The sequence below is a fragment of the Ptychodera flava genome, chromosome 13 (assembly GCF_041260155.1).
Source record: "Ptychodera flava strain L36383 chromosome 13, AS_Pfla_20210202, whole genome shotgun sequence".
Lineage (NCBI taxonomy): Eukaryota > Metazoa > Hemichordata > Enteropneusta > Ptychoderidae > Ptychodera > Ptychodera flava.
The window spans coordinates 39,468,466-39,481,110 of NC_091940.1; the positions used below are offsets into that span (position 1 = coordinate 39,468,466).

Genomic DNA, 12,645 nt, shown 5'->3' on the forward strand with positions numbered 1-12,645 from the left:
TTCTTCTCTTTGCCGTTTCATTGTATCATGTTTGTGAGGACTTTGGGTGGTTGCAAGGTCTGGTTGACTACACAGCAACAATTATGATGCAATGTGTTGCACAATATTTTCTTTCAGGGTGTTTTGAATTGTTATTTATGCACACCCTTACGAAAAAATATGGCTTCTGGCACATAGTTGTGCCTGCTAACCCACAATAGTTGTGGATACCAAGCTGCATCTGTTTGTGGCTTATAAGCAGGTTATTCATATTTTATCATGCAAAGATCTGTTCTGGCACAGTTTTGCGGCATACAGGCCGCTGTGATTGCAGACGATATGCCGCAAAAAAATGGGGCGGGGCTTTTAGCGGCATAGAAGCAGCTGTGATTGCAGACAATATGCCACAAAAAATGGTGGGGTAAAAGGTTTCATGGTAAAATGCTGCTATGCATGCTTCCTGTGCTACCCCCCCCCCTCCCGGACCATACCTGCATTTGTACCTACCAGTTTTATACTAGCCAGGAGATACCATACACTTCACATCTTCATTGTTTAAAGGGACAGTAGCTGTAACTTATGATGTTGTTCTTTTAACTTTGTGTGTTGAGGTAACTTTTCACTTTACTCACTTGGCAAAATAGGCACAAATCAAGACACATAACAGTGTAAAAATACTGCATAAAAATTAAGTTACAGCTACTGCCCTTTAAACCGACTACTCACAGATGCAAACAAAAAAAAACACCACATATCTTCACGATAATACCCCATTGTTTATTTTGATATGTAAAAAAATGATGTTGGTACACTACGCTGGACCACTAAGAAATTAAAATAAAATCAAAATTCAATAATCTAATGAGGTTCATGTGAAAAACATAACAGAACACGTCTAAAAGTCTGCATTTGATTTTTCACATTATCCAAAGTTGTTTTTGATGCCATCCTAATGTTTACGATCTTGTTCTGAAACTTCAGATTGAATGTTCCTGTTGATCCATTGGTCTGTTCAGCTTCATGGCCTTTGCCCATACACTGAGAATAAAAATGATAAATAACAGACAAGGATATTATTACATGTGCAAAGTGAAATTGCTTGTATTTTGTCGACTACCCTTATTATATATTAATACAAAAATTCACGGAAAAGAGCATTCATGTGCTTGAAAGAAATTATAATAATTAATATTAAATAATTTACCTAATGATACAAACTCATGACATATCTATACATTATGTTTATTGTGATTACCAAATCATTGCTTTTCAGCCTCATTTTCACTATTTACTTGTGACACACCACTCCAAACTACAACTATTGACCAGCGGTGATTGGGTTTCAGCACATCTCAAACAGAAGAAATGTAAATGGAAAACTGTCTCATAAATTGTTTTAAAACAAAAAGTATCCCTTTATAATAGCGCAGTGCACGGTTACAGGTTTGTTACTAAATATAGCTGTACGCGTGCGATATCGGACACGCAGCTTGAAATGCGGACAAATTTTATCAATGTTGCATACATTGCTGTTTTTGCAGCTTGTACTCTGAGTCGTGGATATGCCTATTGGTATTCATTGTTACACTAGCAGTTAGCCCACTGAGTTGTATTTTCGTCGTTCTTGCATTCGTAATCTAAAAATGCAGACGATGCTGTGTGTTGGCCGCTACAGCTAACACACAGCATCATACGCAGGGCTAGCGAGAGTTGCCGACATCGACGGTTATTTACGAGAAGTGAATAAAAGACTGGCATTTTTGGAAGCGATCGAGTAGCTGAGGTAGGCAGGGATACGACTTGGGCCCAAGAACGCTGAATTTCGGCAGTAATTTGGCTTTTTACGTCAAGTCCCAAAATGGATTTGAAGTCACCGACCCTACCTACGCTACGGGTCTTTGCAGGGCTGTGGTGAGCGGGGCGATTAAGCGGAACACACAGCATCGTACGCAGGGCTACCAACCTCCATGATTAACTACCGGTATATTATTTTTGCCAATACCGTACGTTCATTGGCATACTTGAACAGGGTTCGCCAAGAACAACATCAATATAGCACGACCAAAGACAGTGAAAACTGCGAAAATTATAGAGACAACTCGTGGTATTGAAAATTACTTACCGAATTTTTAAACGATCTGTAGCTCTTCGATCAAACTATGGGTGTGTCCGTGACCGTTGTTCTTCGGGACGATATCGCGGTCTCAGAATCGGTCATCCAAGGGCCATCAACGCATCGCAAACGCTGTTTGTTGGTTTTAAATTCATAGCTAACCTTTACGTACCCTGAATGATAATGTCCTACTGTAATTTTACGCTAAACTGTACAAAAATCAGAGCGAAAAAACGGCGACGATATACTCCTCGCTCAAACGTCCTAACGGCCTACCAGTGCATATCAGATTTAATTTGCTGCTCAGGATTTGACCCATGACCTTTTGGCAATCTGACCAATCATAAAGAAATCTTCACATGATCTACAACAATCTGACCAATCATAAAGAAGTCTTCACATGATCTATGACATCATCAGGCGTGATTCTAGAGTTCCGGGTTCAAAGTCTGTTCTGACCCACGCACTGTCTCCCTGCTTCAGCAAGCAGCTTGACCGAGCTCAGCTGCATGCGAGCTTGCGTTTGAAAACCAAAACGACACAAATACATGGGAATAACCTTTCTAGATCAACACAAAACTCTACAAAAACGGCTCCGACATAGCAGTCTCGTGACTTACAAACTTTGCCCGACGATGACTTTCATCGCGCACGTCCGTATTTTGAAGCCCAGCGTGATCAATTTTGAAACTATGCGTACATTATATACGCTGGAAAGCTTTACCGTACGTACCTCCATGTCGTACGTACGCTTTCAAGACCTACTCCGACTTGCAGTTCATTTAAAACCCGCGTGTGGAAAGGGCGTAAGAAAACACAAAAGAACAAGATATACGTTATTTTTGAGTTGCAGTTCTTTGAAAGACTAGTCTTTTCAAGGGAGATATGCACGTGAAATAAGTTCATCATACGTCGATATTTGCCCTGCGTACGATGCTGTGTGTTCCGCCACAGCTAATCGCCCCGCTCACCACAATTAGCTGTAGCGGAACACACAGCATCGTACGCAGGGCTAACGTCGATATATGGTTCGCCAGAGTTAATATTTTGCAAAGCCTTTTTTCTGTAGAAACAGTTACGCTGTCAGTGAGAACATTTGCAAAACGTACATAAAAAGTCAGTGATTGATTTATTGCACCGATCAAAGTCAAATGGTAGTTTTTCACACAATTTGTTGAAAATCAAAGGTTTCCTGCTGTGCCAGCTGTAGTGTCACTGTCAATGGATATCTCATCTAAGAATGCGTGATCAAGTGGAGTGTCAACTCAATGTTGTGGCTTATAGTGAGCAATATCTTGCTCAAACTGTGTGTATTTAAATATTTTAGCATATCTGCCACAAAAGATTTGACTGATTGTCTTTGTGTGCCTGTTAAGTGCCTCTAGTGGCACATATCGGCACATAGTGAAAAAAAAGTTCTGGCAGCCTTTTTGTGTGTAGCTTATAAGCCGCAAGACAGTGGGACATATGCACAAAAAAAAAATTCGTAAGGGCACCTCTTTTGACCATAAAGCATATTTCTCGCAAACAGAGGAAAATCTTTACTGTAACAGTGGCACAAGTTCAGGACCTCAAAATTATATGCCTTGCATTATACTGACTCATTTGCATTTTGGAACTTATATCAAGGTCCCATACAAAATAATCATCTCGATACATATCAGTAGCACCAGACAATTACAGCGCTTGTCTTTTTAGTGTGGAGTTTCAGGGTTTGGCACCACACGGGTTTCTTGACTGTAACGTACAAGTTGTTGTACTCCGACACATAACATCAAAGGATGCGTCGATTGCCGCACGTTCTCTTATCATGCAGAATGTTACGGAGCTATAACACTGTAGCAGAACTTTTACCTAAGAGTGACAGTAATCTTTCCCGATACAGGCGTATGATTGGTTCAAACCTTCGCAGTCTCGGTCAAACACACCGGAAGACTATTCCATTTAACATCAAGGGATGTGATTTGCACTAAAGGGCGTGATTTTTACCGGGAATATTAAAATAAATGCAAAAATTGAAACTATTTGTTATGAAATTGACTAAACATTTATTTGTATTGTACCCTGAAGGGTAACACTCACTCAGTGTAGCCAGGTTTGACTTCCATAACGAAACCACCTGTGTATTCAGTGTTCATCAAAACTTGCACATGAAAACTTGTTTCCGCCAACTTTGCTCTCTGAGAGCAGCGGCGCAGATAGGCAGGCACAGATTGAACTCATTGCAATAAACAAGCATGAGTCTAGTACCAAGTCCAAGTCTAATACAGGGGAAAACGCAGACAATTTTACACAACCCTTTGGACTCGTACCACGAGTCCTAATTAACAGACGTTTGCATGGATGTGGCTAAGAAGTTTGTGCACTGGCATCTCTGCTACACGAATAAAGTGCGCCGCGTACCGGAGTTCAAATCCAAACCGTGCGGGTAAATTTGACATATGTGTTTTGGTTATTTTTCATGGGGGAGGGGGGGGGGTCATCAAAATTTTCGTCTGACAAAGAGGGGGGGGGGTCATCTTTTTTCACGAAAAATGCAGGGGGTCTATATTTTTTTGAACACCGGCGACAAGATTTTGCCGGCCCCCTAGGCCGTAAAAACTGAACGGTCCCTAACGGAGGGCTTCTCAGATTTGATGGCTTCTATGAACTCAACTTCAACGTCCAGTAACACTCTTTGTCGACCACGGCGATAGTTTCTAGGGGATTTACTGAGCCGGTCTTGCAAAAATGTACCCAAATCTTCTTCTTTTAATACGGTCGTTGCTGCCAATCGCAATTTCTTCGCTAAAACAACTCGCTTAAATTTGCATGCAACAACACTGCACTGTGCGGCATTCTCAGACGAAGACAGAAATGAAAACGTGTCGTCTGTCTTGGATAAAATGTTGCATTTCCGTCTGGTATTTCTTTGTGTCGAACTGTAAACCTTGGCTGTGCCGAACAAAAAATCCGTGTGTGCCAAACCCTGAAACTCCACACTAAAAAGACAAGCGCTGTAAGTTTGAAGCCCTGACTATATGCATGTGTCAGGGAAAGACACTAAGGGTTGTCCGATTGCCCGGGGCAAGTGAAAGTCGCATTCGGGCAAGTGAACCTCCGATGGCAGTTGCCCGACGGGACAAGTGAAAAAATAATTACCTACAAATCAAAACGCCGAGGGCGATTTTCTAGTTTTGGAACACCGACTTAAACAACAAATAATAATAATTTTATGTCATTGTGAGCATCAGGAAAAGGTTTCCAAAACTTGAAGTTTTGCTTCATAGAAATCATTACGCAATGCGGTCCACATACGCGTACACGAACTTACTTCCGGGTTTACTGCACCAAAGTAAAACAGCTCGAAAGACAACGTTGTGATGACGTACAGCATGCCAGCAGAGTGATTTGAATATTGTGCCTTATATAGAAAAATGACCTTTAGCCGGACAAATTATATATTCATTCAACCGTATATGGCGAGTAATGATGTAACCGAAGTCTGGCGACGAATGGCGAAGTCTGACAACAATTGGGACTCATACATATTAATCATGTTAGTAGACGTACGATGACGTGAATATTGTTGCCACAATTTTAGAGTCCCGCAACACTGAAACTGTATGGAAATAATAACCAAGCCCTAAAAGTGACACCAAATATACGAAACAAGTTTTAACTTTGCAAAGAAGCTGCGGACCATTGATATGAGACATAGGCTGGCTTGGGCTCATCAATAACAATGTGTGGTATTCCCGTGTGATTATCCCTAGCATACCGCATGTTTGAGATCAACAGTGATTGTTTTGTTCGTATTTTTAATGGGAATGGGATTCTGAAATTTGGTTGACTTTGAGCATGATTTTAAAGAAGGGACTTAATGCCCTTTCGAACTTTGGGTCCATGTTCAGTCTAAATATATCGTTCGCTTCAGCACGTGTTACCAGATCATTCCCGATGCATGAAAGATGGCTGATGAACAGAAAAAAATGACAGACGGAGCCGCGGCCCGTCGTCAGGCAAGCCTATTCAATTTTGGTTTTTCTGCTAATGTGCCAGACTACAAAACTACGTCGATCCCATGAGGCTAGTAAAAAAAACTACGAACCAAAACGGAAAAGACTGTTTCAAAAATCATGGAGTAGTATTTTTGACGGCTTGCAAGACACAGACAGTGGTATGTTATGTGCCCATTGTGTTGCACAGCATACGGGTAACACGTCAGCAGCCACGACAGACTCGTCTACATTCGTAACTGCTGCAGATCATACAGAATTGATTCTATCAGAGCACACTGGAAATCGCCCCGCCATCTAGCATGTGTGGCTGCTGAGCGATGCAGAGATCGTGGACATGGGCCTCTCGATATTATCGTACAAAAACTTGGTGAACAAAACAAACACATTCTTGAAAAGTTATTTAACACAGCTTTTGCTGTACTGAAGAACGAGCTGCCTTTCACGTCCTACCCAGTCATGATAGATTAAACACCTATTGCCTGGTCATGAGGGCTATAGCGACCGTCTATTACCCCGAGGGGCCGTGTGTTACCAGAAACACCTCGCTATTCCCGAGGCCGTAGGCCGAGGGGTATATAGCGATGTGTTTCTGGTAACACACGGCCACGAGGGGTAATAGACGAGCGCTATAGCCCGAATAAAGACCAGGCTATAGGTGTTTTATAACACACCACATGCTCATGTTGTATTGTTACATAGTTTTTAATGTGTTTTGATATTTTGCACCGCAACAATCCATTGTGACAAGTTTACTGGGCGATGTTTCCACAGCGCTTTCAGTTGTACGTGGTACCACTTTCTTTCAAAAAATATTCTTAGCATACCTAGTGACATCCTTAGTTGCACCTTAATCTTTTCCGTCGATGAGCTATTCAAGTTCCTACGCTGTTTGAATATTGAAAAATGTTGGAAAATCTGTTTTAGAGAATGTGTCGTCACCTATCACGTTCTAGTCACCCGCCATTGCTGCAAAGCTGCAGACGACACTACGGTCACGTGACGGCACTTTTCCAAATTTGGTCAAAGCTATTTCCCTAGGGAAATAGCTTTTCAAAAAATACCCTCTGACGTCACTTTTGTCGATTTGGTGGGGGACTAGACGTATCTATTTTCTCGTCACGTGACGTATTCTGGCGAATCGCGACACGGAATGAGCATGTGGCGTGTTATAATTACAGATAAAGAATGGATCAGATATAAAGAATATCCAGGGATATGCTACCAGTAAAGCATGCTCAAGGTAATTTTTTACACTTATTGTTGAATCATTTTAAAGCTTACTAATTTTATTTGACTTTATATTTTGCATTTTGCACTACCCGTTCATACAAAAAAATTATAGCGAGCACAATATCATATGTCATACAAAATTAAAAATGAGAAAATCATATTATTGCTTAAATTCTAAACTGCTCGTATTTCAAAAGTGTTGACTCCATCCAATAAGTTAAATAAACATATATAATTTGCAAAATATCGATTCAAAAGTGAGCAGTTGATCCTTTCACATATAAAAATATTAAATTTGAGAACTGTGAACACTACAAACTGCAAGAGATTTCATTCTACCTCTGATACCTTTTCATAATATGTTCAATTTGGTAGATTTGCAACATATATTGCAGAGTCTGTGAAAGAGCCATTGCAACAGGCAGTAAGTGAGAGCAAAGTGTTGTCAATTGTGTTTGATGGGGCAACAGACAGTTCCATATCTGAAGTTGAGTTGGTGTACTGTCGTATTCTGGACAAGGGCTATCCACGGGATATACTAGTAGGACTAGAAGACTTGCAACACGCCCATGCAGATGGTGTATTTGATGCCATAGGCCGAGCAATGCAAAGGTAAACAATGACTCTCCAATTGTAAATAATAATAATAATAAAATATCAAAATGTAGGTGTTGTAACAACAGTGCTTATTTGATAATTTTGTGGCTCAGACTGCTAATATAGTGACACTAAATAGTGGTTACGGTATTTCATCTCATGGCCACTGGTTTAATCTGTTATCATTGAAATTTTCAGTTTTGCAGGTGAAAACTGGTTGGATAAGTTGTGGCTGCAGGGTCTGATGGTGCATCTGTCAACCTTGGTACCAATGACAGTGTGCGGACAAGGCTACAACAGGGCCGTGATTATATTGTTGCCATCCACTGTGTGGCACACCGCCTTGAGCTAGGAGTTCTGGATGCCATCAAAAACAACAATATGATGCAGACAATACAAGACCTGCTGAAGAAACTCTACAAACATTATCACTATTCACCAAAAGCCCTGAGAGAGCTTCATGAAATTGCTGAGTTGATGGAAGAGAAAATAATAAAGCCTACCCGCCTGCAAGGTACTAGGTGGGTGCCACACGTACAGAAGGCTAGCCAGTCATTGATAAGAAGCTATCAAGTCTTCATTACATACTTTGAACATATCAGCCCACGTACAGTAAATTCCCATCAGTGTTCAAGCAGTCAGTACAGTACGTATACGTAAGTCCACGATGTCGGGCCCGCTTGATCGATATTTTGCCAAGCAAGGAAAACGTAAAATTGATCAGACTGAGACTGGATCTGCCGATGAAGGACACGAAACAAATTCTAGTAAACGAAATCCCACTCATTGCTAGTAATGCCGATTTCAGCCACACAATGTGAGCGAGGATTTTCAGCACAGGGAAGGATCAAACGCGATTTACGGAGTTGCCTAAACGTATCAATGACGGAAGATCTCATCCGGATAGGACTTGAAGGCCCTGCTTTTGATCAATATGATCCCACCTCCGCCGTTCATCGATGGCTGAACTTATCTACGCGTGCAACACGCCCAACCTTCAGACATTGGCCGACTGCTATAGATGTTATTGAAACTAATAATGATGAAAACAGTGATTTGTCTGAAAATTGATCAGGAAAGAATAAACAGGAATAAACAGGAATAAACAGGATTATTACACCTCACGTATTATTCAGGTACTGTGATTGGCTGAGCCTCACTCACGTGATATAGAACAAAACGTGATAGAACATGGCTAAGGTGATATTGCCCTTTCGCGTGCGCTGATATAGCCCTGTCGCGTGCAGTGATATAGCCCGCTACCACGTTCTGGAATACCGCGCGTACTTTCTGCGCGTACCACATCGTCGCGTACATTTGCTTGGTATTTTCTGTAAAGCAAAGGCTTCTGGAAAGGCACAAGAAATTAGCTCGACCTGAAGTACACGACGAAGTTTAGTACATTAAACGAGAAAAGCTTGAACAACACTGTGTTCGTTTTTAGACGTCAACTTCATGTAGCATTGCGATCGAGCAACAAATAGAACGTTTCACTGTGGCGAGTCTCGATCGACACTTGACTGCATTCTGAGCAAATTTTCGAAAACAAGTGTTTGTTCGGTGTAATAAAATTAATAACACACACTAGCACGGGCAAGATCACGATTTGTTGCCTGCCCTCGGGCTGGTGCTCATGACGGTAATATTGATGATACCCTCGCCTTCGGCTCGGGCATCATCAATATTACCGTCATGAGCACCATCCCTTGGGCGGGCAACAAATCGTGATCTTGCCCTTGCTGGCGTGTGTTATTATTAACAGTCGGACGTGCTCGCCATTGTCTGGCTGGGCGACGTCAAATGTTTAATGATAAGGTCATGACCCTTGTGAGACATTACGCGTTGTTGAATTCTGTGTGTGAATTTGAAATGTAAACAATAGTTGAACTGGGAAATAAAAAGTAAGATGTTATTAATATGTCATCACCATTTCAAAAATGCTCCTAAATTTTTTGGTTTGCTCCTAAAAATTTTGACTTAGGGGCAAAATGCCCCTAACTGAAAATATAAACTTTGAGCCCTGTAAAATTTAGTCACACGATTTGGTGAAGAAACTACCCTTACGTTAGACTTGGTTCAAGTCTGTGATTTGTGAATGTTTGAGTGGAGTGAACGCAATGATTAGTATTTTGCTTTCATGTGAAACGCGGGCGTGAGGAGAGTGGACGCTATGAGTAGGGTGAACGCTATACAGGGGAGTTTCACCCAGAATCACAGACCTTGCTTTCTTGCAGGATCTGCGTTGCTATAAATTATTCATGAGATGACGTTTTCTTTACTCATATATTATTCATAAGATTACATCACTAAATTTTACACATTGGGAGGAGTTAGCAATTGACCCAAACGAGACGTGCGTAAAACTCACATGTCGTTGTTGACAAAATGTCGAGTGCGATCACTCCCACAAAAGTCAGCACGACCTCTATTGTATCACCGAAAACGCATGAAAATATCTGTGTTGTTTGTGGGGCCCATGTTGCAAGATGCGAAAATCGTCGCCGGTTATTCAAGGATGGAAAAAGACACAGTCCTTACAGTTGTAGCCTGTTCTCTTACGTGCCCAAAGCGATGGAAATCAAAACAATGTTGGGCGACTTTGTGTTTCGGTGATTTTCCGCTGCCGGTTGGTGCGCAGACGAACACATCTTTTCCCTCAATGTAACTCTCAACAAGCTTTCTTTGGTAATCTCGCATGATTAGCGATGGTCGACCGATCAGCTGTAAAATGCGGTTGATGTACGAACTTGATGCCATTATTCGCACAGATATAAAACGTACTCGATGTCTAGCTTTACACGGAGATGACAACAAACTTTTTAATGCATGCAGAGGTTTATTAGCATGCGTTCTTCTTATTGGCCAGAATAACGGCGGGGGCTGTCAATCATTTTGTATTTGCTCTACATCACAGTGTACACAGTCCGTCTCACCGCATGTACTTTGCAAGAAGTCCAAGTCGGTGAATCCGGCAGAAACTAACTCACTACTGCGCAGACTCAAACGTGACGCATTGAATCGCTGGGAAAACCTGGCGTGAGCTGCCAAATTCTGGATAGGTTTATACGAAGTAGGAGAGACACAAGAGAAACTATCATAAATGATTTTATTTTTATTAAATTCACCGACTTGAACCAAGTCTACCCTTACGTTTGAAAATGAATTTTGTAACACTTAAAACTTTGTTCCCCAAATATTCCATTCACTCAATCAGGTACAAAATTTTCCCCAAGCAAGCAAAGATTCTCCTATGCCATCTCAAAAAAACATCATGTACAATATAGAGCAACTATTAACCGTCGATGGCAGACATATTGTCTTCAAAATAAATACTGGTAATACCACCACTGACATTACAAAAGTTGGCAAGAAAATCTGTTTGTGTGTTTTATGAGGATCTAGTCTGTGTTTCCGTCACCAAGCAGTAGTGTTAAAGTTACACATAAAAGTCACAGTTAGAGCTAGGTCATACCACTTAGTGCAGAATATAGTGTTAAGTTTGAAAATTATTTTTTTCTGCCTTTTAAACTATTTATTTACACCCTACTTGATTTGAAACTTTTCATTTTATTTTCTTTTTAAGTGATTGGCAACTTACTGATCACCGTTTGTTGAAGAGATACAAAGTTTATTTTCTGTCATTGTCAACTATATTTTTCATTAAATACTATATTCTCAAATTTTCTCTATTTCTTCATGTGTGTACAATGCATGTATATATGTCTGTCCATGTCAAAAACTTGACCAACTTCCACACACTTCACCTCACCAACCATCCAGCTACTGACTAATTGCTGGGTCATCCATTTATTTTTGCAAAATTTTTAGTCCCAACCTAACCCGTACAACACACCACCTATCATACACAAGACCACAATCCCTAATGGTGGACCTAGATGAGGATATGTGCATAGTCTGTCTGCTGGTTTTGGACCAGATTTTCCCATCATCATTACCATAAAGTCCCCAATAATCATTTCCAATTTTAGACATAATTTTTGTCAATCAATGAACTACAAGCTACATGAATTCTGGGTGGAACTGAGACTCTCAATGTACAATACCCTATCAGCTCACACAGACATCCCAGTCAAAACACTCTGCTGAAGCTCACTTTTAAGTAGTAGTTCACCAAGCGTCCTATAGTATAGTGTAGTTGTTACAGATTTTCTGACTCAGATCCGCTACATGGTATAGAACTCATGAGGCACCCTCATACAATAAACACACACAAACCAGGCATTGCTCACAAATTTCTCACTCCTTTACTTGTGTTGCCATCCATATGGGAGCGCCACAATGTCATTGACGCCATTTTTTAGGAAATTTGAGCATTGGTGTTGGAACAAAATGTCTCCGTTGGTGATTTGAACTGACTGTCAATCAACGCTTGTATAAAACTCTGTTTGCAGGATTAGCAAAATGTGCCAAAAGGTTGAGACCAGTTTGTGTAATTAATATAGAAATCAAACATCGTACTGGCCAAGTGTATGACTTGAAGGAGAACTCCACTAATGCGAGAACATGGGATTGAAAATTGTTGCTTTAAATTTTCAAATCTAAACTCACAAGGAGCATTTCATTTTTAGCAACCTGTCACCTACACTTGAAAAAGTTGTAAATAAATTCAGGTTCCCCAGGCACAAATGGAATATATTTGCTGGGTAAATGTAAAAGGAAAAATGAGAAATATGACCTAGTAAAATTATGTAATAATTTGAATAT

The 12,645-nt window shown here is 40.7% G+C and overlaps 1 protein-coding gene and 1 long non-coding RNA gene across 2 annotated transcripts; one reads left to right on the forward strand and one right to left on the reverse strand.

Moving 5' to 3' along the window:
- Positions 1 to 735: 735 nt before the first annotated feature.
- Positions 736 to 2,761, reverse strand: LOC139148420 (uncharacterized). Its single transcript, XR_011555926.1, has 2 exons — positions 2,102 to 2,761; positions 736 to 1,017 (listed from the first exon to the last, which is right to left on the reverse strand). It is a non-coding gene; the product is annotated as an uncharacterized lncRNA (long non-coding RNA).
- Positions 2,762 to 6,042: 3,281 nt separating this feature from the next.
- On the forward strand, positions 6,043 to 9,623 carry LOC139148603 (uncharacterized). Its single transcript, XM_070720089.1, has 4 exons — positions 6,043 to 6,093; positions 7,272 to 7,333; positions 7,699 to 7,935; positions 8,119 to 9,623. The coding sequence occupies exons 1-4, from the start codon at positions 6,043 to 6,045 to the stop codon at positions 8,270 to 8,272; spliced, it is 504 nt and encodes a 167-aa protein (XP_070576190.1). The 3' UTR covers positions 8,273 to 9,623.
- Positions 9,624 to 12,645: the final 3,022 nt, after the last annotated feature.

Coding starts and splice junctions, on each gene's coding strand:
- LOC139148603 (XM_070720089.1), top strand. CDS start 6,043: ATGGCTGATGAACAGAAAAAAATGACAGACGGAGCCGCGGCCCGTCGT. Junction 6,094..7,271: donor GAGCCGCGGCCCGTCGTCAG/GCAAGCCTATTC, acceptor TTATAATTACAG/ATAAAGAATGGATCAGATAT. Junction 7,334..7,698: donor ACCAGTAAAGCATGCTCAAG/GTAATTTTTTAC, acceptor TCAATTTGGTAG/ATTTGCAACATATATTGCAG.